Source organism: Passer domesticus, chromosome W (assembly GCF_036417665.1).
Source record: "Passer domesticus isolate bPasDom1 chromosome W, bPasDom1.hap1, whole genome shotgun sequence".
In the NCBI taxonomy this organism is placed as follows: domain Eukaryota; kingdom Metazoa; phylum Chordata; class Aves; order Passeriformes; family Passeridae; genus Passer; species Passer domesticus.
The window spans coordinates 17,220,918-17,245,336 of record NC_087511.1 but is presented as its reverse complement, the minus strand read 5'-3'; the positions used below and the strand labels follow the sequence as shown (position 1 = coordinate 17,245,336).

At 45.3% G+C, this 24,419-nt stretch overlaps 1 protein-coding gene across 1 annotated transcript; it reads right to left on the bottom strand.

The window, feature by feature from the left end:
* Positions 1 to 291: 291 nt before the first annotated feature.
* Positions 292 to 4,039, bottom strand: LOC135289018 (transcription initiation factor TFIID subunit 4-like). The gene is made up of 2 exons (XM_064402403.1): positions 3,681 to 4,039; positions 292 to 3,434 (listed from the first exon to the last, which is right to left on the bottom strand). Exons 1-2 carry the CDS (start codon positions 3,940 to 3,942, stop codon positions 1,780 to 1,782), a joined length of 1,917 nt encoding a protein of 638 aa, XP_064258473.1. The 5' UTR covers positions 3,943 to 4,039; the 3' UTR covers positions 292 to 1,779.
* Between the last annotated feature and the right edge of the window lie 20,380 nt (positions 4,040 to 24,419).

The window sequence follows — 24,419 nt, the reverse complement described above, 5'->3', positions numbered from 1 at the left end:
CCCCAATAAAAGAACCCTGCGGAACCCACACAGCGCTGCTCTCTCTCTCTCTGCGTCTGCTGCGGCGATACCCAGGGTGACGGCCCCAGGCATGCTAAAGAGCTGAAATCACTAAAGAGCTGAGCTGTGAATCACTATAGCTTGCCTGGGTTGCCTGAGCCCCCCGCTGGGCGATCCTGGACCCTCGTTGAGCTATCCTGGCCGGCCTCCCCGCTGGGCTTCTTCCCCCCAGGGGCCATACAGCTGTCTCTGCGGACAGTCCTGCTTCCAGTGTCCTTGCAGATAGCACACTGATTCTTTCCCTACCGCTGTTTGCGTTGGCTCTCCCCCGCTGGGGAGGGAATGCCTCTGCCACTTCCTTGTGGCCAACCCTGTCTCTTCTATCCTGGGGAGCTCCTTGGGTTCTGTGGTTTATTCCTCCAGGGCTCTAAAAACTCTGCCATCACCTTTGCCTTTTCCTCATCCTTTGTTACATACAGTTGCTGTATCTTTCTAACCAGTTCATATAGGGACTTATTCTGTTCTTGTTCTAGTGTCGCGTCCCGTCCCCCCCCCACTACTGCCTGTGGGTACTCATGTTCCCACAGCTTAAAATAATTCATTTTTCCACTGAACTTAACGAAATCCTTAAAGAAAATCCTAATCCTTCCACATACAATCTGCATTTCCCAGATGGGTCTTCCTCCTCCTCCTTGTTCTCGCTCTCTTTATCACACACGGTATACCAAAGTGGGTCTCTGTCCTGCCGCAGTGTCCAAACAGCTCCTCCGCCACCGACGCTCCCAGCAGGCACAGCCGGCAGCACCACAGGCAGGTGGGGCGTCCCGCAGCCTCATGAGGGTCGACTGTCACTCTTGTTTAGGCTGCCCCTTGTGTGAGGACACGAGGCTTGACTCCATTTTCATCAGAAGGCTGATTTATTATGTTATATATTATACTAAAATACTACATTACAACTATACTAAAAGAACAGAGAGAAGAAGATCAGAAGGCTACAAAGACAAGAATAGAATAGGAATGCATAACAAAATCCTGTGACTGCTCACAGCCTTGGCACAGGTGGCTGTGATTGGTCACTGATTGAAAACAATCCACATGGACCAATGAAAGATGCACCTGTGGCCTTCCACAGCAGCAGATAGTTATTGTTTACATTTCTTTCCTGAGGCTCTCAGCTCCTCAGGACAGGAAAAATCCTAGCAGAGGCTTTTTCACTAAAATATCATGGCTACATCTCACCCTTTTAAATTTATTAAATTAAATAGAAAAAGAAATGTTTGCAATCTCTTCTACTGGGCCCTTGCAGAAGAGAGAACAAACACCACTTGAGGTTCATCTGTTGCCAATCAAAATCTCAATCAACTGCTGATGTGGAATGGTCAGGGAAATTCTTCACCTGTAGAACATTCAGGGAAATTCTTCACCTATCAAACATTAAATTCTATCATATCACTAAAACAATCTTAAAAATTATAAGAAAATGTAAAAACTCATGCAAAGAAAGTTCATTGTTTCAAGTCCAAACAGCTGAATTTCAGGACAGAGTCTATGGACTGAAGATGTTCCTCTTTGACATCTCTGGAAGTCCTTTTTGGTCCTGAAACAGGCTTGCAGAATTCTGAAACAAAGAACTGGTAACGAAAACCAACAAGAATTATCAAAATCCCTTGACAGTCATCGAACAATTCAGAGAGAAAATTCTGGAATGCCCTGGCCACAGCCCTTCATTGAACCACTTGGGCTGAGGCTAATTTTTGGCTTTTCAATGCTTTTGAGCTGCTAGCTCTTTCTACTTTTCTTCATTAATTTTTTTTTTTTTTTCCAAAAGAAGAAGAGCAGCAGCAGAGGGTCTCTAGAACCCTTGGGTGGCCCTGGTCCTGGTGGATGGACCAGAGAACCCAGACCTGGCTCACAGAATGGTGGCCCAGGTCCCTGTGGGGAAAGCAAAGTCCCCAAACCCAGCACTGGATGGGGCGGTGGCCCTGGCCCAGGGAAATGAGCCAAAGGGCCCAGAACCAGCCTGTGAGGCGGGCTCTGTGTGCTCAGAACCTGGCAGGACCATGCTGCCAGTGTCTTGAGTGCAGAAATGACCCAATGCTTCCTCCCCCCAGCAGCACCGGTGCACACCGGCAGCTCGGGAAGAGAAGCTTTCTCAGGAATTTTCATCCCACATCTGAGGGACTCTTGTCCCCAGAGCAAGCGAGCAATGCTTGCTTTGCTCTGTGTCTCTTGCTCCTGCAATGCAAATGGCACTGCTCCTGCTTTCTGCCCCTCGGCACCACCATCCCCTCTGGGCTGGGGACCAGAGGCAGAATTTCCAGGACCCAACTCCCCCACAGCACTGGGGCGCTCGGGGGGAGGCAGGCACCCCAACCCCCAGGGAGAAGCCCCCAACCACACGCGAAATGACCCGCGAACCACACTGATTTTGAACACAGCCAGCCGAACTGCTCCTGCGGTCAGCTGGCGGGCCACGCCTCCTCCACGGAAGGACAGGCTCTTCGCAGGGTCTGATGCGAGTGATGGAGCTTCGGAAACTGGCGGGACAACTGGGGTGGGTGGTGCGGGCAGCACGGGCGCTGGTGTCGGCTCTTGAGGCGGTCCCGTGGGCTCAGCACCATTCTCGGCATGCTCTTGCACTGCAATTGGGTCGGCAGGGAGCGGCGGGACAGGCGGGGGCGGCGGGCTCGGCACGGGATCGGCCCGCGCAGGCGCCGCCTGCGCCGTTGCGAATTCAGTTGCCGGCGGTGATGCAGAGGGAGAAGGCACGGAGGCAGCTCCTGCAGCTCCCAGGGACAGCAGCACAGCCGCGGGTCGCGGCGCCAGGGAACCATTGTTGTTGATCGCGTTGCCTGGCAACACGGGCGGATCGGCGGGAGGTGGCGGGGCCGCGGGCGGAGCCGCCGGCTTCGGCACCTCCCGCGGGGCCGGGTGACGCGGAGCCGCGGGGTCCAGTGCCTCCCGCGGGGCTGGCTGAGGCGGAGCCACAGGGTCCGGTGCCTCCCGCGGGGCTGGCTGAGGCGGACCCGCGTCCCCCCGGGGTGGGGGGAGTGGAGAATTCCGCGGCGAAGTGGGCGGGACTGGCCCGGAAAGCGGCGGGGCCGGCTTCCCATCCCCCCCAAGAGAAGGAGCGGGGGGGGGGGAAGGCAGCTCTGTCTGCTCATGCTCCAAGGGAGCGGAGAAAAACTTTTGCTCAGCCGTGGGCAATGCGGGGGGGCTGCGAACCCGCGGTTCGTCTTCTTTGGGAGGCTTCTCTCGTGCCGAACCTGGTGGGAACGGAGCGCGACGGGGCCACCGAGCAATGATGTCCCCCGCAGCCTCCCTTTTTTCCAAAATACAGAATAAGAGCCATAGGTGCACTCCATACATTGTTGGGTGTGTAACACCCTGGTCCTTTGTCCACTCAAAAGCAGCGTCCATGAACTCCCAAAGATCTAAATCAAGGGAGTATACAACATTTGTAAAAAATCTATGAAATTTTTCCCATCTGAAAAACTCATAACACAGTCTCTCCCACACACTATTAACTCCGTTCTCGTGTCTCCATCTGCGCCAGAGTTTAATAACTTTCTTCTCTGACGCAGTAAACGGAACCTGAGCTTCCGAAGGTACATTTTCCCAACTTTCCTCCCACCTTCTGCGAATGGCAGGATCTTCAGGAAGGGAAAAAATAACAGTACCTTTAGACAGTGTCCTTGTGGATCCAGCTGTGCAGCTCTGCTGCTCTGCGGTCTCTGGACACAATCTCCAGGAAAGTCCAACAGGTTCTCCTGTTTGCAGCCACGGCTGTGAACTCTGCCCATCTTCAGGGTCTCGTTTCTTCAGCTCCAGGCTGGACTCCGTGGTCACTCCTGGGGTGACCAGTTTCACACGTCCAGGGGTCACCAATTCTTGTTTAGGCTGCCCCTTGTGTGAGGACACGAGGCTTGACTCCATTTTCATCAGAAGGCTGATTTATTATGTTATATATTATACTAAAATACTACATTACAACTATACTAAAAGAACAGAGAGAAGAAGATCAGAAGGCTACAAAGACAAGAATAGAATAGGAATGCATAACAAAATCCTGTGACTGCTCACAGCCTTGGCACAGGTGGCTGTGATTGGTCACTGATTGAAAACAATCCACATGGACCAATAAAAGATGTACCTGTGGCCTTCCACAGCAGCAGATAGTTATTGTTTACATTTCTTTCCTGAGGCTCTCAGCTCCTCAGGACAGGAAAAATCCTAGCAGAGGCTTTTTCACTAAAATATCATGGCTACATGTCACTGCTGCCCCTGCCCGGGGGTGGCGGGGTCTGGCATTGCCCGGCACTGAGTCCCGGCTTCCCCACAGGCCCCCAGCTCGTGCTTCCGGTCCCGCATCTCCGCGCCCGGTCCTGCTGCTCCTTGCCTCAACCATATCTCTCTACATTCCCCTTCAACTAATCTTTTCTCAACATATCAGCACTATTTGTCCATCTCCTGTTGTCAAGACTCCTTTTTGACTCCCCTTATTGCCTCCCTGAGCATGGATTGTGTAGACCCTTTCTCGACTTCCCTTATTGCCCCTCTTTGGGCATCCATGTCCTTAATTACCTCTGGGAGAATGTGTAAACCAATTCCAGATTCTTCCAAGGGATTCTTCGGAGGTATTTTAGGATCGTCATCCCTGTGAGAAACACAGCTCACTATTTAAAATTAGCCTAAAACAATGTTCTCTATATACTGTTACATTACAGGGGGTACATGCATATTCATGAGTTTATACATTCTTTTGAGTTCAGGTGTTCCATGAATTCTTTTGCTTGGTTTTAACCTTTGACTTGTCTTCATGCCATCCTTTAGATTAAATCAATATGTTATAAATGAGCGCAATGGGCCAGTCGGGTCAATTATATAGCCAATTTATTAATACAGAAAAGAGAAAGTAAATTGCAGCGCTGGGCGGCAGGGGAGTTCTCGCTCTACCAACTGCCGCGCCGAAAGTTGTTCCGTTCTCCCTTTTGTACCTTCCCGCTTTTTTAGCCCCGTCGCATTTCCGGTGTTTCTCTGCGCATGTCTGCCCGGTTGTTAGAGGGTCTCCTTCTGCCTTCTGGTGGTCGTCGATGAAGGCTTCTGGTACTTTTCCTCGGTACCCCCCCTTCTGGGAACCTGGGACTTGGAACAACTTGGAGTTGATTAGCTCAGCAATGTTTAGTCTCATATGTTATCGCATGCTAGTTGGCGGTTACTTGTTTACACTATGTTTCTTCCTGTTTTTAGTGAACAAGAAGGTCACATTCCCATCACAACCTTATGCTCTCTCCTGTTTTTAGTGAACAAAAAGGGCACATTCCCATCACAACTCCCTCTTTTTTTTCTATGTCACTCTTTTTGTTCACTGAATCTGGCAAGCTCCTTTCTGCTGAGCTCTAAGTAGTCTTCTGTGTTCCCATTGCTTAGAGGTTCATACTTCGCCTTAATGAGTATGAGGTGGGCGGCTTCCAATCTTCCCTTTACTACATTAATCAATTTATTAAATATGCAAGGCCTGAAAGTGATTGTTAGGATAAACAATATGAGAGGTTCCGCTATAGTGGACAGGAGTGTGGTGAGCCAAGGGGAGTGGTTGAACCATGATTTGTACCAGTTTTGTTGTGCTTCCCTTTCCCTTTTTCGCTTTTCCAATTGTTTTCTGAGCTCGGCCATGGTATCTATCACTATTCCAGTGTGGTCTGCATATGTGCAACATTCTTCTCGTAATGCTACGCACAACCCTCTTTGTTGTAGGAACAGTATATCCAATTCTCGTCTATTCTGAAGTACTACTTCTGATAAAGATCTCACTGATTTGACTAGCCCATCTATTGCTTTTTCGATTCTACTTAGATCTTCATCTACTGAGGCTCTCAAGTCTTTCATACCCCTTTGCTGATTTATTAGGGCAGTTGCTCTTGTTCCTACTCCTGCTCTTCCTAAGCCCAATAGGACGGCTACTGTAAGAGCTGTGGCCGTAAAGGGTTCTCGCTTTACTAAATGATGTTCAGGAGTGATCTGATGTTCATATACATATTTCTTTGGATGGTATATAATTCGGGGAACTATCACAACTTGTATGTAATATTCGAATGTCTCATTGAAATGAGGTATAGATATACATGGAGTCACTCCCAGCGTGTTACATACCCATTTGGCATTTACTGTAGGGAGAAGCCACTTAGCCGATTTCTCAGACTTGACGGCTGTCATATTTATTTCACACAGATGTTTTTTGTCTGGTGGAACCTTTCCTACGCACTTCTCTTTCTCTGTTACCTGAACTATTGATATCCCTGGGGTTCTGTCCTGGCCTCTCTTCCAAAGGCACTCCCGTGGATTGGTTCCGTTAATCCTCCTAGGTTTTGCTGTAGTTCCTAAAGCTTCATAAAAAGGCGGGTTAACAGTATAGCACAACCAGCATTTATTGGTTAAATTTGGGTTCGTAGTATTGAGAACTCTGAATGTAGCTTGCATCACTTTCCACAGCATACTATACTCTCGAGCAGGTGGAGCTGTTAGTGGCTAATCTTCCGACTGAGTTGGCTTCCTTGTGAGATTTTCTACTAATGAATAATTGCCCCTTTCTCTTTTTCTCCCTTCTTCAGTAATTACGGGGTTTGGCCCCACAGGTTCTGGGTCATGAGGGACTGGTTCTTTTCTTATCAGAAAGTGCCCCCCCCGATCCTTTTCTGGTTCCCATAATCTTGCTCCCCAGGTTTTTCCTGTGACCCAAACTGGATCGTTAATTTTGTCATTGGTCACGTTTATCTGAATGGATTGGCAGTTCCCCCCCGTTGTCACTCCACCGGCAAAATCAAATCGGGGAGGGGTACAGCCCCATGGGTACCATCCGACTCTTATATATGAGTCCCTCCCTCCTCCTGGGGTAAAGCCATGAGCTATAGTTTCACATCCCCAATATCCACAATAAAAGTGTCCAGGATAGTTGCAGTATGGTTTCCCTGGATTCGACGCTGGGCACATATAAAACCTTATCTTATTTAAACAGGGTTGAGTCTGGATAATGTCACATAGCTGACACCTAAAGGAGGGGACTCTTGAAGTTGTAGTTGTTGTTATGACTCGTTGATCTTCTCATCTGATAAGTGACCATTTGAAGGGTTCATGGCTTACACTGCCCCCTAGTGTTTCCCTGATTAATAACCATATCATCAATATTCGCATTAAAGTTGAGTAACATCCACTGCCAGTATGGGTATAAATAATCAGCCTGTCCAATTTTACCCTTCCTTCAACTTGAGTCTCCTGGCCTTTTTGATCCCTGCTTGTAAGCTCTATTGGTGCTCCCATTTTGTGAAGTTCCATCCTTTCACTAAGTATCCCTCCGCCTCGCTCGTCAACTAGTTTGCGACTAGTTACGAGGGTTGTTATCTTCTTGGCGGCAAGGATCTTCTGAGGGATGGAGTTTACACCTCTTTCACTTCTTAAGAGGGTTAACAGGAAGTTGCACCTGTAGCTGTTGTTTCGCTCGCGAGTTTACCCTCGCAAGGACTAAGAGACTGGTTAGGATACTCTAGAGTCTGTTTCCAAGTTATCTCTCCCAATAAGGTTGGCAAGTATTTTCTGGGAGCCCTCCCTCTCTGGCAGTGGACTCACCACAACTTTTTACAAAGTTTATGACAGGGACGGATTGACCCGGCTTTTCTTGATATGTAGGCGTTCAAAATTAGCAATCTAATTATTTAAAGCTGTATCTGGGTCTGTGTCTTTTCCTAGGGGTCTGACTATTGAGGTCCTTAGGTGTGGTACCGTATGTCGGCACCTTGCAGTTAGAATACGGGAATTGGCGATTTGTCGGCACCTTTTCAACCAACATTTAATTTGCTACCTTGCCTATGCTAACAAGAGCTGTTCTGGGGTTTCATACACACTCTGAAATTGAGTATAAGGTATTCCGTTTTCTCTTTCTAATGCTAGAGCTCAATCTCCCCTCCTAATATCCTTGCCTGCACACCTCCCGCACCACAAGTGATATATCGACTTTTGTTTTATCTAATAAACCTTATTACAACCTCCGCATTTAAAGGCTACCCATGCCTCACAAAGTTCTTTTCCGCAGCTACAGCAGGGACTGTGTTTAAGAGGTCGGAACGAGGGTTCCTCTCGGGGTCCATAAGTTTCAATCTACCAAACTCAATTGTCTGGAGGGTTCGTTATGGCTTCTTGAGCTGCTGAGTTGAAGCGTGCTAAACTTAGTAGATACGGCTGCAAAGTTAATGACAGTTTCTGCTGGACTCTCCTTTGGTCCGCTGGTCCTAGCCTTTCTCATTGCTCAGTTATCGGGATGACGGCCCATTTCTGGTGTTTTGGTGAATGTCAGTCTTAGGCCGTCTGGGGGTCTTTTTATTCTCCACTGAGAGTTCTGTGGATGCTCAGGGAAGTTGGAAGGGTTCACTGGTCCTTTTACTCGACTGGCGTGAGTCCACCCTTTTTCGGCAGTTCTCACAGCAGTGTCTGTGGTGAGCAGGGTGAGATATGGGCTTTCCCACCTTGGGGTTAAAGGATTTTCCTTCCAACTCTTGATTAACACCCAGTCTCCTGGCTGAACCTGGTGTAATACAAGATTCAAAGGAGGTCGTTGAACCCACATTCCCTTCTTTCACAGTTTCTTCTTGTATTTTTCCAAGGTAACCAAATAACTGTTCAAACTCTTATTACTGATATTGGGGTTTATCTGTACTTTTTCCAAGTTGTAGGGCATTCCATATAACATCTCAAAGGGGGATAGCCCTGTGTCCGCCCGGGGTTGTGTCTTAATGTTTAGTAATGCCAGGGGTATGCACTTTACCCAGGACAATTTAGTTTCTAATACTAATTTGGTTAGCTGTTTTTTTATTTCCCCGTTCATTCTTTCTACCCTTCCCGAACTCTGGGGATGATAGGGGGTGTGTTGCTCCCACCTTATTCCTAGGGAGTCGGCTAGATCTTGGGTTACCTTTGAGGTGAAATGCGGCCCTTTGTCTGAGTCTATGGTTTCAGGTACCCCATATCTTGGCACTATTTCTTCTAATAGGATTTTTACTACAGTATGGGCGGTTTCCCTGGTAGTTGGGAATGCTTCTACATAATGGGTAAGGTGGTCTACCATTACTAAAAGGTATTGTGTCCGCCCTACCTTTGGAAGTTCAGTGAAGTCAATTTGTATGTGTGAGAATGGTCTCTTTGCCAACGGCCGACCCCCTGGGGGCAACTTCCTCAGGTTGTTTCGATTAACCCGTAAACATGTTGGGCAACTCTTGGTAATGTATTTGGCAATATCATGTAGCCTTATAGTCATATATTGGGTTGCGAAGTGGTCTGCTAACCCTTGTGCTCCTTAATGTGTACCTTGGTGTAGTTTATACAGGACTCTTTGGGCTACGGCTTTTGGCAATATTTTCCGCTTATCCCGAGTTACCCATTCCCCATTGAGTTTAGACAGTCCCATTTTTTTCAATTTGTCCTCCTCTTCAGGAGTGAAGACCAGTGCTGGATCTTCCTGACTATCCTGCTCCCTTGGTTTTTCTCTTAAGAGCATTTCTCTAGCCGCTGCTCGTTTAGCCTCTTGATCTGCTGCATTATTACCCCTAGTCTTGAGGTCTGTTCTTACTTGGTGGCCTTTCAAGTGTACTACTGCTATTCTTTTTGGTCCCCTCAGGGCTTGCAGTACTTCAGTTATCAATTGTTGATGGACTAATCCCTTCCCTTGTGAGTTTACTAATCCCCTTTCTTCCCATAATTTTCCAAAGGTATGTACCACCTCAAACCCATATCTAGAATCGGTATATATCGTTCCCTCTTTCCCTTTTAAGAGCTTCAAAGCTCTTAGAATAGCGTATAGTTCACAGGCTTGTGCTGACCAGGATTTATCTAAGGCCCCTGATTCCACTACTTGTAAGTCTGTGCCCCCAATAATAGCGTATCCTGATTGGCGTTTCCCATCTACCACCCGGGAGGACCCATCTATGAACAACTTTTCTCCTTCGTCTAGCTCTTCTTCTTCCAGGTCAGGCCTAATCTTGGTTTGTTCTTCAATAGTTATTAAGCAATCATGTATTAAAGGTGCTTCTTCTACATTCCCGAACAAAAAGGTAGCTGGATTTTGAATAGTAGTTGTTTTTAAGGTAAAATTTGGTGCTTCTAGTAAAATCCCCTCATATTTCAGGAGCCTAGCATCTGATATCTATTTATCTGCTTTTTGCTGCATTACGCTCCTGATATTATGGGGGGAGAAAACCTTAAGACTACTGTTAAAGGTAATTTTCCTAGCTTCTTCAACTAATAAAGCGCATCCGGCTAACATTTGTAAACACGTAGGCCATCCCCTGCTTACGGGGTCCAAAAGTTTCGATAAGTACGCTACAGGTTTCCTCTTGTCTGCCCATTCTTGGGTTAGTACTCCAAAGGCAATTCCCCCTTCTATATTAACGAATAAATAAAAGGGTCTTTTTAAGTCAGGGAGACTTAGAACTGGAGCATGCACTAGGCTCTCCTTTAATTCTTTCAGGTTTTCTGTGTCCTCCTGAGTCCATTTCATCCACCTATCCTGAGTCAGTTTTTGGTATAAAAACCTGGCCTTACTACTGTAATTCTCTATCCATTGTCTACAGTATCCTGTTAAGCCTAAGATTTGTCTGATTTGTCTCTTGTTCCTGGGGGTTGGCAATGATAGAATAGCCTGCACCCTTTCCGGATCTATTCTTTTCTCACCTCGTCTTAAATAGTGTCCTAAGTACTTTACCTCTTCCTCTACAAACTGCAGCTTAGCCTTCGAAACTTTTAGTCTTTTAAGCCCCAGGAAATTCAAAAGTTTTATACTTTCTCTTCTTACTCCTTCCTCATCTTTCCCTGCTAACAATAGATTGTCTACATATTGTATCAGGGTTATCCCAGGTTCGGTTTGGTAATCTTCCAAAATTTGTTCCAAAGCTTGTCCAAATAAATTAGGAGATTCTGTAAAACCCTGGGGTAACACCGTCCATCTAAGCTGTTGTTTTCTCCCTGTCTCTGGGTCTTCCCATTCGAAGGCGAAATAATTCCTGCTTGCTTCATCTAAGGGGCAAGCCCAAAAGGCATCCTTCAGGTCGATTACACTGTACCAGTGGTTATCCGGGCTTAGTTTGCTCAATAATGTATAGGGGTTAGCCACCACTGGGAACCTAGCTATTGTCCTCTTGTTTATTTCTCTCAGGTCATGTACTAAACGATAAGACCCGTTTGATTTCTTCACTGGTAAAATTGGGGTATTATAAGGGGACATACAGGGCTCTAATAATCCTTGTTTGATTAGTCGATCGATTTCCGGTTTCAACCCTTTTCTCCCTTCCAAGGACATCGGGTATTGTTTTATTCTTACTGGAATCTCCGGATTTCTAATGGTTACCTTGAAGGGGGTAATTTCTAATCTGCCGGCACTATCCGGATTATACCATACTTCAGGGTTGATTTTTCTCTCATCTTCTAATCTTAGGGGACACAACTTAATCTGGATCTCCTGTTCTACCACCTTGATTTGAATACCTAATTCTACAATCATATCTCTACCTAATAGGTTATAATCTGATTCTGGTACTAATAGAAAATCCCCAATACTCATCTTGGAGTCTGATTCTACTACTACCTCTTTTATAACTTTAACTTCGAACGGTTCCCCTTTTGCTCCCACTACTGTAACAGTTTCCCTAGATAACTTACACCCTTTAGGTAATGACTGGAGTGTGGACCTTTCAGCTCCAGTATCAACCAGGAAGGTAATATCCTGGCCCTGGGGACCCACCTTCAATTTTACCAAGGGGTCCCTTTGATGTTTCTGGGTCCCCAAGAGATAGAGCCCCTGACTCCCCTAGTCCTCCTTAAACTCCTTCTCGTCCCGAATCCGCGTCCGACATTCCCTCTTAAAGTGTCCTCTCCGTCCGCAGTAAAAGCACACCTTCAATTCTTGTTTATCCCGTGGGCTTTTCTGCCCACTCCGGTTCAATTCCCTTCTGTCTTGTTCGGGTCTCCTATCCGTTCCCTGGCTTTCGCGCACTGCCGCCATCATTATTCGGGCTTGTCTCCTATCTCGCTCTTCCTCTCTCCTCACATACACTCTTTGGGCTTCTCTTAGCAACTCGTTTAACCCTCTGTCTTGCCAATCCTCTAATTTCTGTATTTTCCTTCTGATGTCTTCCCAGGATTTGGAAACAAAGTGTACCTTTAGCACTGCCTGTCCCATCTGTCCATCTGGATCCATTCTTGAATACAACTGAAAATTCTTCCTTAATCTTTCTAGCCATTCAGTGGGGGTCTCATCCTTTTTCTGTCTTTCATTAAAGGCTTTATTGATATTCTGTCCTCTTGGAACAGACTCCCTGATTCCTTGCACAATTATTGTTCTGAGATCTTGCATGTGTACTCTATGGGCCGGGTTCTGATGATCCCAATTAGGATTTTGTAATGGCCATTTTATATCTGCTGCCGGCCCCTGCGCGTGCTGCGCATCCCAGATGCACATTCCCTCCCTTCTAATCATATTTTTTTCCTCTGCCGTGAATAGGATATTCAGTATAGATTGTAATTCCTCCCAGGTGTACATATTGGGTCCTAAGAATTGATCTACCCGCTCGGCCACTCCAAGCGGGTCTTCCAAAAGGTGTCCCATTTCTTTCTTAAATTCCCTAACATCTCCTGAGCTTAGGGGCACCGATACAAACCCTATGTCGGCTTGGGGTCCCCCCATAGGCATTTCTCTTAAGGGGTATAAACCTTTCTTGGTTCGACTTCAAGTCATTGGCCCTGTATATTCGGGCCCATCCGAATCTGAGTCTGTCCCTGCTGGTGCATTCGGAGGAGCCTCCGCTGCCTGTGCTTGGGGTGGGAGTACATAAGGTGGGGGTGGCACTAAAGTGTCTTCTGGTTTATTCCCCTTTTTCTTACTCTTATTCCCTTTCGATGTTTCAGAAAGTTTGAAGAGAAACACTTCGGGTCTCTCTGCCCAAACTTTAGCATAATTACTCTCCTCCTGAGCACAGGGGGGTTCTCTACTATTTACCCAAATGTTTAAGGTTTGCCTTACCCAGTCTTCTGAAGAGCCAAATACAGGCCAAAACACACTCTTGGAGATTTCTTTCCCTCCCCATACTTCCACGTAATAGTGAATCATTTTAGCCTTATCCTTGTCCCGTGTGCCTGGAAAGTGTCGCCAGTTTTCTATCATAAACCCTAAAGGGCTTTCCCTAGGTATTGGAGGGAGTTTCACCTCGGCAGGGGGCTTACTCTTCCCCTGTCCCATTCTTCCGGAGTGCCTTCTTTCACACAATCAACTTTCGCTTCCCCTGGTTCGTGGCCCAAGCCCTCGCGGAACTGTGGGAAACGCACTACTGAGGGTCCACACTCACTTGGAAAGTCTGGCTGCCAGCTCTCCTCTCACACACCACACACTCGCCGCACTCCGGGATCCCAACCCCACCCGGACGGATCCCGTAATACTTACGCGTCCCGCGTCTTCGTCCGGACTTTGTGCACAAATCTTTTAAGGGGTCTCCTTGGGCCCGCAACCTCCCTTTGCTTCCTCCTTTCCTCTTTTCGGGGTTCGTCGGTCGGGGCCGGGAGCGGGTCCCTCAGGTCCTGGGGCCTCCGAATCGGAGGGGCGCCCCCCCCAGTATTGAGAGACCTCTCCGACGGCCACCGATCCGAGTCACGGCACCAAGTTGTTATAAATGAGCGCAATGGGCCAGTCGGGTCAATTATATAGCCAATTTATTAATACAGAAAAGAGAAAGTAAATTGCAGCGCTGGGCGGCAGGGGAGTCCTCGCTCCACCAACTGCCGCGCCGAAAGTTGTTCCGTTCCCCCTTTTGTACCCTCCCGCTTTCTTAGCCCCGTCGCATTTCCGGTGCTTCTCCGCGCATGTCTGCCCAGTTGTTAGAGGGTCTCCTTCTGCCTCCTGGTGGTCGTCGATGAAGGCTTCTGGTACTTTTCCTCGGTACCCCCCCTTCTGGGAACCTGGGACTTGGAACAACTTGGAGTTGATTAGCTCAGCAATGTTTAGTCTCATATGTTATCGCATGCTAGTTGGCGGTTACTTGTTTACACTATGTTTCCTCCTGTTTTTAGTGAACAAGAAGGTCACATTCCCATCACAACCTTATGCTCTCTCCTGTTTTTAGTGAACAAAAAGGGCACATTCCCATCACACAATATATTTTATTCCTTCTCATGGTTCCATCCTGTTGTTTTTACACTCCCTGATAACAAAGTGTCAGTAAATTCTTTTCTTGGTGTTCTGGTTTTTGTCACTGTTATCTTATCATCCAGATAAGATAGTCCACAAATGCGAAGAGCCACCTAATTATCTTACACCATTCTCTGAGTTAGTTACATGAATAAAAGCATTTTAACATCACATAGTCTCTATTTCAATATTATGCTACAGCCTAAGATACATTTATCACACTATTATTTATATAAGCTATATGGTGCATACATAGACAGATTATACCAAAAAGCAGTTAAAAGGAAATATAAATTGTACCATATCAGAATCTTTGTGATTAATAATAATATGCAAAAACTAATGCATAAATGTGAAAGCCAATACTATATTGTCATTTATAACAATCCCTTTTGCCAGGGCTCCTTCCCGGCTTTACATTTGCAACCCTCCATAGGTGCCTTGTTTTACCTGTGCTACCCTCCATGGGTGCCCTCCCAGGTTTGCTCCCTGAAGATCCCATTTTACTCACTGGTGAGATTTTCAGTAGTCCTTCCCTGTGGACTCTTCATGGACCCCTCTGGTCTGCCACTTGTCTGTCTCCCAGACCGTCTTGGGAACCCAATCAATGCCCCAGTGCCAGCCACCACTAAGGGGAGCTGATCATCCAAACTGGGTGAGGTGTGCTCAGATGATGGAAATATCCTGGACAAGAGCCCCCAAATTGTCAGGAAAATTAATGAACACCAGAGGTTTATGTCCAAAAAGGAGACAGAGGAGTCCTGTAACTATATTCAAATAAAGGGAGAGGCCATGGGGCATTTCCCCAGGGGTATCTCAAATTTTTAGAGGATGCAGCCTCCTTTTTATCATAATTTCCCTCTCTCTTTCTGCATTGGCTGAGGTACTTGAGAAGCACAGACTTCCCAAAATGCCTAATACCTAAAACCCCCTTCTAATGTACACCCCCTCCTTTTTCTTTTTCCCTGTGTCTTTGTTCTTTTTTTGTAAATCCAGAGATTTAGCACAGTCTTGAGTGAGTAACAGTCTGTGTCAATTAGTGGAATTCCTATGTAATTTATAGTTCCCCCCATTGCTTCTTTCACTTCTCTGTATCTGGCCTTATCTACTATCAGGCCCACAGTTTGTTTGTAAAGACGTCTCCTTCTCATTCCTTTCACAGGGTGTCGAGTTAAAATGTAGTAAAAAACTTGAAGCAGCAGCAGAAAACAGCGGGACTGGCGGGGGATCCCTCCCTTGGATAGCTCACTGGGCGTGGCAGGTCCTGGGGTTGGACCGCCGCGCAGAGGGAGCGGCCCAGCAGGGAGTGCCTTCGGCTCCCAGCTCAAGCCGCAGAGGAGTAGAGAAACAAGCCAGCAAGCCCCAGTCACAGTGCCGAATGAAAAAAAAGAAAAGAAAGAAACAGACAAAACCCACGGCAACAGGATATCCAGTCAAGATGCCCGTGCCGCGTGGCTCCTGAATCAATCATCCCCAGCGTAAGGAAGCAGCAGCCCCTGCCCCCCAACCCTTGCAGGATCCTGGGCTGCCCCTCACCCATCATTATACTCCCGGAGCCGGGGGAAGAAGTGACCATTCCAGGCACAAAACCAAAAATGGGTATGGGATATAAACCATCCCCGAGACAGATACAGAAAGCCATACACAAGCCTGAGCAATCAGTAGGATTATAGTTCTAAGAAAAAAGGAGCAAGAGAGATTCAAGATGACTCTCAAGCAAAAATAAGTTGAGACTTTGAGTGAATTTTTCCCATAGTTTCAGAGGAAGAGAATATATGCAGTCTTTATAAACAGAGTTCATCAAAATATCTGATGCCATCATACACTGTTTTCTGACAGAGACTATCCACAAGCCATCCAAGCCAAAGGAGACAAGAATATATTTCCATTTTTAAAGACAGTTGCCTTCTAAATAGATCTGTATGTTAAAATAACCTGTCAGCATTCAAAATATTAATTTTCCTGACAGAAAAATATATACGCATGCCCTATAAAATATTTTTATACTTTCATTCACTAGATATTTTTCTGCGGTTTCTCATTTCTTTCATACCTTCCATGGTTCCATTGTTGTTTCTCCTCATTTCCAGACTTATGTCAGTCTTGTGTTTACTCCTGGGTATGGTAGTGATCACTCTCTTTTGGTCAAACTGCTTGTTTATCCTGCATTTCCTTGGGCAATGTTTATCTTTTCTCTGATATTAGACTGTGCTTTCCCTGATGTTTTGGATTGTTTCCTTGTCACTTGCTCCCAAAGACAGAGGCAGCATATAAAAGCCCTTATTTGCCTTCTTTTCCTATTTTGACTCTTCTTCACTGGCAAAAAGTAATCCAAAATATGAATCTCTACCTGTTTCTCTTAAAGAATCCAACGGCTTAAAAGGTGATCTGTTTATAAGCAATGATCTTACTGATTTTATTTTTTATTATAATTATGTTTACAGACTAGTCAAATGCCTATAGAGGCAAAATAAGCACTTACTAGGTCTTTGAGTAGAAGGTGAATGTAAAATTTGCTTTGGTGGGTATGCTATTTTGATACTATCGAAAAGGTATCTGTGTTGAATAGTGTTTGGATAAAAAAAGTCAGCTAAATAAGGGATAATCTGTTGGTAAATAATTATAAAACCTATGCTATAAAATTGGCATAAAAAGTACTCACATGAAAATACTGTTTTGGAAACACTGTTATATATGTGTAGACTTGAAAATATGATCTTTATATTTTCTTTTTTTCCAGACCTAGTTTCAGAAACTTCATTTAGACTACGCAAATGTGCTGTGTTTATGATTGTCTGTGAAGAGCTTAGCATATTGCTTATACTGTGAAAACTTAGATGTTTCCATGTAATCTGAAGTACTCAAGTGTTGTTTTGACTGCCCCTTGTGTGAGGACACAAGGCTTGACTCCATTTTCATCCGAAGGCTGATTTATTATGTTATATATTATACTAAAATACTACATTACAACTATACTAGAAGAACAGAGAGAAAAGATCAGAAGGCTACAAAGACAAGAATAGAATAGGAATGCATAACAAAAATCCTGTGACTGCTCACAGCCTTGGCACAGGTGGCTGTGATTGGTCACTGATTGAAAACAATCCACATGGACCAATGACAGATGCACCTGTGGCCTTCCACAGCAGCAGATAGTTATTGTTTACATTTCTTTCCTGAGGCTCTCAGCTCCTCAGGACAGGAAAAATCCCAGCAGAGGCTTTTTCACTAAAATATCATGGCTACACTCAAGTTGACTGTCCAGTGTAGGAGCATGTTAAGTAGAGCTGTACAGGCTATGTATTTTGATGTTAATGTCATCTGAGTTTTCCTTAAGAATGCAGTTTCATAAAAAATTAGTCATCTAAACAAGTACTAGTAGAAGTTTGGGGTTTTTGTTTTAAGAATCTAGATTTATAAAGGTTAGTGCAGCTTTTTCTACTTCATTTGAATTTTGAATGCAAAGATAAGTCCCTTGAGGGTTTCCCGTTGATCTGAAGCCTCCGTCTCCTTGCAGCTTTGAATCTGTTTTAGGAACACAAGACTTAAAAGGAATGAGTTGGACAATGCGAGTTTTAGCTGGGATAGTCACAGGAGGGGTAGGTGTTGACACCATGGCATAAATCTGTCCCATGTACTCAGCATCTATAACACTGGATGAACAAAAATGCCTTGTAACGTTACATTTGATCTTCCTAACAGTGCACTCAGTCCTTTTCCTATAGGCCCATGGGCCTTCAGGGGCACTTTATGCACTTTTAATGACTGTATAGTTATTGCATTGTCTGTGGAAACATCCATTCCAGCTGAGCCTCTTGTTCTCCCTGTGGGCTGGTCACAGGCTCGGGCTGGGGGACGGGAAGGTGCTTGTGTCTGTGCACGCTTCCCATGCACGCTCAGATTCCGGTTTCCCTGCTTGCTGAGAGATCGCCCATCAATGTGGAATTTAGATCTACAGTCCTTGGCAAAATGACCACATCTTCCACATCGGTGACAGTTTGCTACTACAGGCCCAGTCCCTTGTTTTTTGCATGACTCCAACAAGTTGGACTTGTGGGGACAACTTGCTTTCATGTAGCCTTGTTGCCCCTTTCTGTAGGATTGGCATGACACAGCAACTGCAAGAGAATTGGCTAACAAGTCCATGCTGTATGATTCAGTTCCAACCTTAGCACATGCACTAATAATTTCCTCTAAGGATGGATTTTCTTTGGGTAATAAATCTATAGCTTTTCTGCAGTCCTCGTTTGCATTGTCCCGTGCCAATTTCTATATTAATTAATTCTTTTCATCAATGTTTGCTATTTGCTTTTCTATAGCATCTTGTAAAGATTCTATGAATTCCATATATAATTCCTTGGGGACTTGTTTTATGCTTGAATACCTTTGGGTTGGAACAGATATGTTTGCAATTTTCATCAGGGCCCACATTCTTAAGTCTCTTGCCTGTGCTAATACTGAGGGATTTAAAGGTGTTTACATTTGTGGACCTTCAATGGGGGGCAGTCTCATGAGTTGAGAAATCTCTGCCCCAAAGCATGGGTCTTGCTGTGAAAGCTCTGAGTTTCGCAGTCCCTGCTCCTTTACATAACATCTCCAGGTGGATACAAACATCATGTGTTGCACTGGAGTACAGAGTAATTTAGCGATTTGCTTCATGTCAAAAGGAGTTAATTCACTGGCAGGACCGGGAATGCTGCGATTGTCCTGCCCCCTTGCTGCCAGTCCTCCAATGATAGTGAATGCACTAGCACAGAAATTTGGTCAGCCTCCTCAATATTCACTTGCAACCACCATCCATTTTATCTCCTTCCAGAAGCTAACTGGATTATGTGTGGGGATGGTATCTGATAGGAGTGGGGATGGAGCCGGTACCGGCAGTGTGATGAAGGCTTCCTCTTGGGGGTCGGCAGAAGGGCGGTAGCTTGGATTCCCTCTGTGGGAGTCTTGCATATCCATCAGCGATATGGGTCCCTCAGGCTGTTCAAGCCTTGGCTGCAGGCACAGTGGGGTGCGGCAGCAGGCTCTGGCAGCGTGCTGCTGGCGCTTCTGGGTTCAGGAGCCACTCGACTTCTAGGTTCCAGCACTCTTCTGGGTTCCGGTAGGCATGGTGGTGGGAGTCTCGGGCGCCATGGCAGGGGCCACCCTGGCCACCATGCAGGTGCTTCTGATGCTGGTGGCTTGGCAGCCACTGTGCAGACTCATCCGGCGCCCACAGTGGAGGGGGGCTCCAGCCCCAATAGTGTGGCGCACCAGCACTGTGGGGCTAGGGAGCTCGAATAATGGCCACTCCCCCTCTAGCTGCTTCTCCCACGTGCCCGGTGTGGCATCTCTTCCCTCACGGTCTGCCCCCCGTGCTTCACCATCTCGAGATGTTTCGGTGGGCTGTACCTGCAGTGCGCGGGCTCCACCATCTTGAGCAAGCACTTCTAGTGCCACGTGGTGTCTGCCATCTTGGGTGAATGGCTCTGTGCCACGTGGCCTCCACCATCTTGGGGGACCAGTGTCCACAGCATGTGGCGTCCGCCATCTTGGGCGAGTGGTGCTCTCAGCACGTGGCATCTGCTATCTTGGGGTTTTTTGCACATTTGCGTCATGTGCTCTCTGCCATTTTGATCAACCGGCACAGGCGTCTTTGCAGCCACTTTTGCGTTTATCTCAACTTTTATCAAGTTTAACGTGTCTATCAATATCCTCCAGGTGGTTAAAACACTTACAGTAATTTTGTCACCTCTAGAGGGAGAGTCAAAAATCAACTGGCTGACTTGTTCCCAAGATTTTAACACTAAAGGCAGCATCTGTGGTGATTTCTACACCTTGGCTCTTGCAAAGCTGTGGTAAAGTCTCTACAGCCTCTTCATCATGCGCTGGGGGTGTCCCTGGGCTGTGCGGCAGGCAATGAGTGCTCTTTGTCTGTACTGCTAGGCACTCAAAAGGAAAACACTGGGTCCAAAGAACAGTAAGCCATTTTTCAGTCTCCCTTGAAACAGGCTATAAGTAAACAGAATTTTGTTTAAACAAATACCTTAGAATGGAAACTGAGCCAAGATACTGTAAGAGCTATTAGTGCCAGAGGGGTAAGAGAAATGAGACCTTTCTTCCAACCTTTAAAATATGAATTAGAAAAAATCTGGGTGATCTATCAATTTCTCTATTTGCCAAACTCTCCTAAGAAGGATCTATTGGAATTTTGCAAAAGGAGGGGAGTAACAATTAAGGATGGTTTACTGAATTATATTTTAAAAATACCTTCTCCTGCATCCCCGTGAATAAGAAAGGCCAAGGACTCTGCTATTACATGGAAGAATCCTGAAAGAGGGAAAAAGAGCCAGTTCACCAAGACAGTCCTGCCTGAGGGTTAAAGGAATAGGCCAACTGTATTCAGAAATCAGCTAGCAAAGGAACTGGAGAACTGGAGAAGTCAGCAACTGAGAATTGCTGCATCCAACAGTTGCATCCAACTGACTGTAAGTTTATTCTGTGAACATCGATGACATGCACCCAATGCAAATGTTACTGACAGAGTAATGTTGTTCTGAAAATGTTTGCTGCCAGTCCTGGAATGTCTCTGTTCCCAACACTAAATGATAATGAGTATGAATCTGAGTATGACTGTTTGCAGACCATGGAAGAAGCCTATTCCAGCAGACCAGACCTGAAGAATGTGCCAGACTGGGAACTGTATGCAGACAAAAGCAGCTTCATGTGAGATGGCAAACAGATGACAGGGTATGCAGTGACAATCATGAAGCAGGTAACTGGGGAAAAGGCCTTGCCATCAAATGTATCATCACTGAAGGCTGAAATTATTACATCAATTAAAGGTCTAGAACTGAGCAAAGTCATCTGGAAGGAAAGAGGACTGGCAACTATTCAAGTTAATGGAATTGAACACGTTTAACACCCATGCACTGCTACAGAGCATTTGGGAATGTAGAGAACAGAGAAGCGGCTTTTATGCATTGCAAAGCTCAGCAAAATGGGAAAACAACTCACAAATTAAAGAATAGTTTTGCTGATGAAATAGTAAAAGGGGCTGCAGAGAAAGGCATCTTAACAGTGGTACCGCAGAAGGAAATTGATTTGTCAAAGTTTGCCCCAAAGTGTGATCAAAAGGACCATCAGTTTTCTGCCACAAAGGCTGAAATCAAGTGTGGGAAACACGTTAACTCTCCTGTGAAAATGCAAAAAGTTTAATAAAGGACAATAGGAGACAAAGACAGTAAAGCAAAGATTACGGCATTCAGCCAAGAGCACACCTTCACCTTCAGGGATACCCCTTAAATAGCTTTTTCATTACATCAGCCCTTTGCATATTCCCAGACCCTTATGCATATCCATAAACTAATTTACATATTCCAGGAACTATTTTGCATGGCCCCTCCTTGGGTCCACCTTTTTAGAGCATGCGTATTTCTTGGCTGTGGTTTTGGCTCCTTCTCTTTATCACTTCCAGTTTGGGCCTTGGTCCATACTTTCTTCAGATGGCAGATGCTGATAGCTGGGATATCAACAGCAGGGTCCTCATTACATGTTCACTGGATGTTATCCTGACCAAACAGACAGTTCACTCATAACTATATCAGCTACCACTACTACTATGTCTAAGTTTTTGTTAGTAGCAAAAATAAATGCAAAGTTATTTTAACATTATACATATACCATTCATCCTAATATTTGCAAAAAGTCAACAATATAATATCTTTTTATAACATCAAGGAAAGTGAATTTTTATAAATACATATTATAATATTGGCTTTTTACAAATATTAAAAATGGATTCTATATGTATAATGTTGAAGTAACTTTGCTATAAAGATATAGTTTTTATTTCTGCTATTAACTAAACTTAGACACAGTAGTGAACTAGCTGATATTGTTATGCTTGTGGTAATTGAACTGCCTGCTTGTTTGGGATAACATCCAATGAACTTATTATGAAGACCCCTGCTACTATCAGCACCTAGCATCTGTAGAAAGTATGGACCAAAGCCCAAGCTGGAGGTGATAATAAGAACGGACTAAAAGCACAGCCAAGAAATGCGCATGCTCTAAAAAGGCAGACCTGAGGAGAAGCCATGCTAAACAGTTCTTGGAACATGTAAACTAGTTTGAGGAAAAGTTTAAATATACATAATTGTTTACGAATATGCAGTAGGCTGATGTAATAGAAAAGGTATGTAAAGGTTGTCTCCGAAATAGCAGGTGTGCTCTTGGCTGAATGCCAAGCACCCAGCTGACGGCAATTGACGAAAGAGACATGGACTCCATGGTTTGCAGACATGAAGCTGTTTATTGATTCGCAAAGCTGAGCTTATATACCTTTTCAGCAGTTACTAAAAATAGCACAACTAACATTTATGCAACTAGGTAACATTGCTTAATTCAAAGCCTAGTACAGACTAGCGCAGGTATGTGTTATCTTATATGAGTTATGCTTGCCCAAGCACATCATACCAAGCACACTGCTAACTTCTGCATTCCTTCTTCAGGGTTCTGCTTTCTCTTGCCAAGACTTGCAGCCTACTAATGCTAACATATCCACTTCTGTCATGAGTTGGACAGTGCTCCCAGCTCGGCTTTCTAGCTGTATTCCTACATCTCCCCCTATCTTTTCCACCATTAAAATTTTCTTTGTGGATTTATCAGTCTCTGAACACATTGCAATACACATGGAAAGCAGATAATCATAAGCAATAATATGGCTAAAATATAAATTCCTGCTTTAGCTACATGTTTAAGCCAGCCAATAAGCCCCCAGCCACCGAGTATATGTCTGAGCCAGTCACTATCATCTACCACTCTTAATTTGGTTACTCTATCTCAAAGGGCCTGTATGTTAGCATGAATTGACAAGGAGTTGTCAGAAAGGTTCATGCAGCATAAACCTTCAAAGGTCCTCGCAACCATGTCCATGTGCCAAAAGCAAAAATTCTATTGCAGCCCTATTCTGCAGCATAGCATGTCTCACATTATCAACATCTGTTAATAAGCCTGTTAAAGCAGAGCTACTAGCATTAGTTTGTTTTTCAAGCCAACAGCCAAGGTTATTTGAAGTTTTTACTGCATGTGCTGTGCCTAGGGATGGAATAATTGAGGCAAACACTCTGGCTCCAAGGTTCCAGGATTCGACATTATCATCGCAATCTGGGCTAAACATGTGTGCTACACTTTGCTCATACCAATCTGTGTAGAGATAGTAAGTCTTCCCAGAAAGAGTGAAACATGGTTAGTCACCCAAAAGTGCAAGGGCCTCCTACAGCCCTTCCTGGTATTCCTTTCCTGGCTCTATTTCTACATATCAAGAATATATTGTCTATTAACCCAATAGAAACCATCCCAGGTAAAATTGGCTGAGGCAGGGTATGATTACACCAGGCAGAAGCATTGGCATAAATTCCTGTGCCTGAAACATCAAGGCCGAATCTTTAATCAGCAAAGGGTCTGCTACTATGATTTAGAAAGAAACATGCAAAAGACTGCATAGATCCAAAAATGTCCAATTCTTGAGGCAATAGGGAAAGACTAAAAATGTTAGAAACTTTATTTACTCCTAACCCTCTGTCATTAGCAAAATACTATCCAGCTGGCCTATTAGCCTTTTTGCCATACTTATCATTGCACCACCACATCAGCTCAATTCGACCTGGGGCGACACAATCCCTGTGCATTGTCTCATTGTATAAAGCATCCCATTGACCTTTTCCTAAAGGCATGGCTATTAGGCAAGTCTGGAAAGGATCGCCGGGGAAGGTAATGGATTGGCACAACATAGATTCATTCAAAGCTTAAGCTAGCGTAAGCCACACATTACCTTCTGGAAGGGGTGGCATTGTGACCACCTCTCCTTTGTCGAGAAGGAGTCCTACCAGAAGGACCAGCGTGAGAAAGCAGATCCGGCTCCCAAAAATACTGATATGGAAGCCAGCCTTGCTCATTCCCACAAACCAATTTTAAAATGACACAATCACCAAAAGAATAGTGCAAAGGATCACACTGGGGGCAGTCCTGATGTCGGTATTCTGATTCGCAATACCACTTCTTCTGGCACTTATGACACAAACACAAAGTCCACACTTGGTGGGAATAGTCTTTGCAAATAAAACAAGGAATAGGGTTATTTTCATATATAAGTCCAAGCCTCCTTTCACTCTGTCTCTGCCGTTTTCCCTGGAGGGAGACTTGTTTTTCAATTAGAGCT

Coding starts and splice junctions, on each gene's coding strand:
- LOC135289018 (XM_064402403.1), bottom strand. CDS start 3,942: ATGAAAATGGAGTCAAGCCTCGTGTCCTCACACAAGGGGCAGCCTAAA. Junction 3,435..3,680: donor CACAAGGACACTGTCTAAAG/GTACTGTTATTT, acceptor CCCTTGATTTAG/ATCTTTGGGAGTTCATGGAC.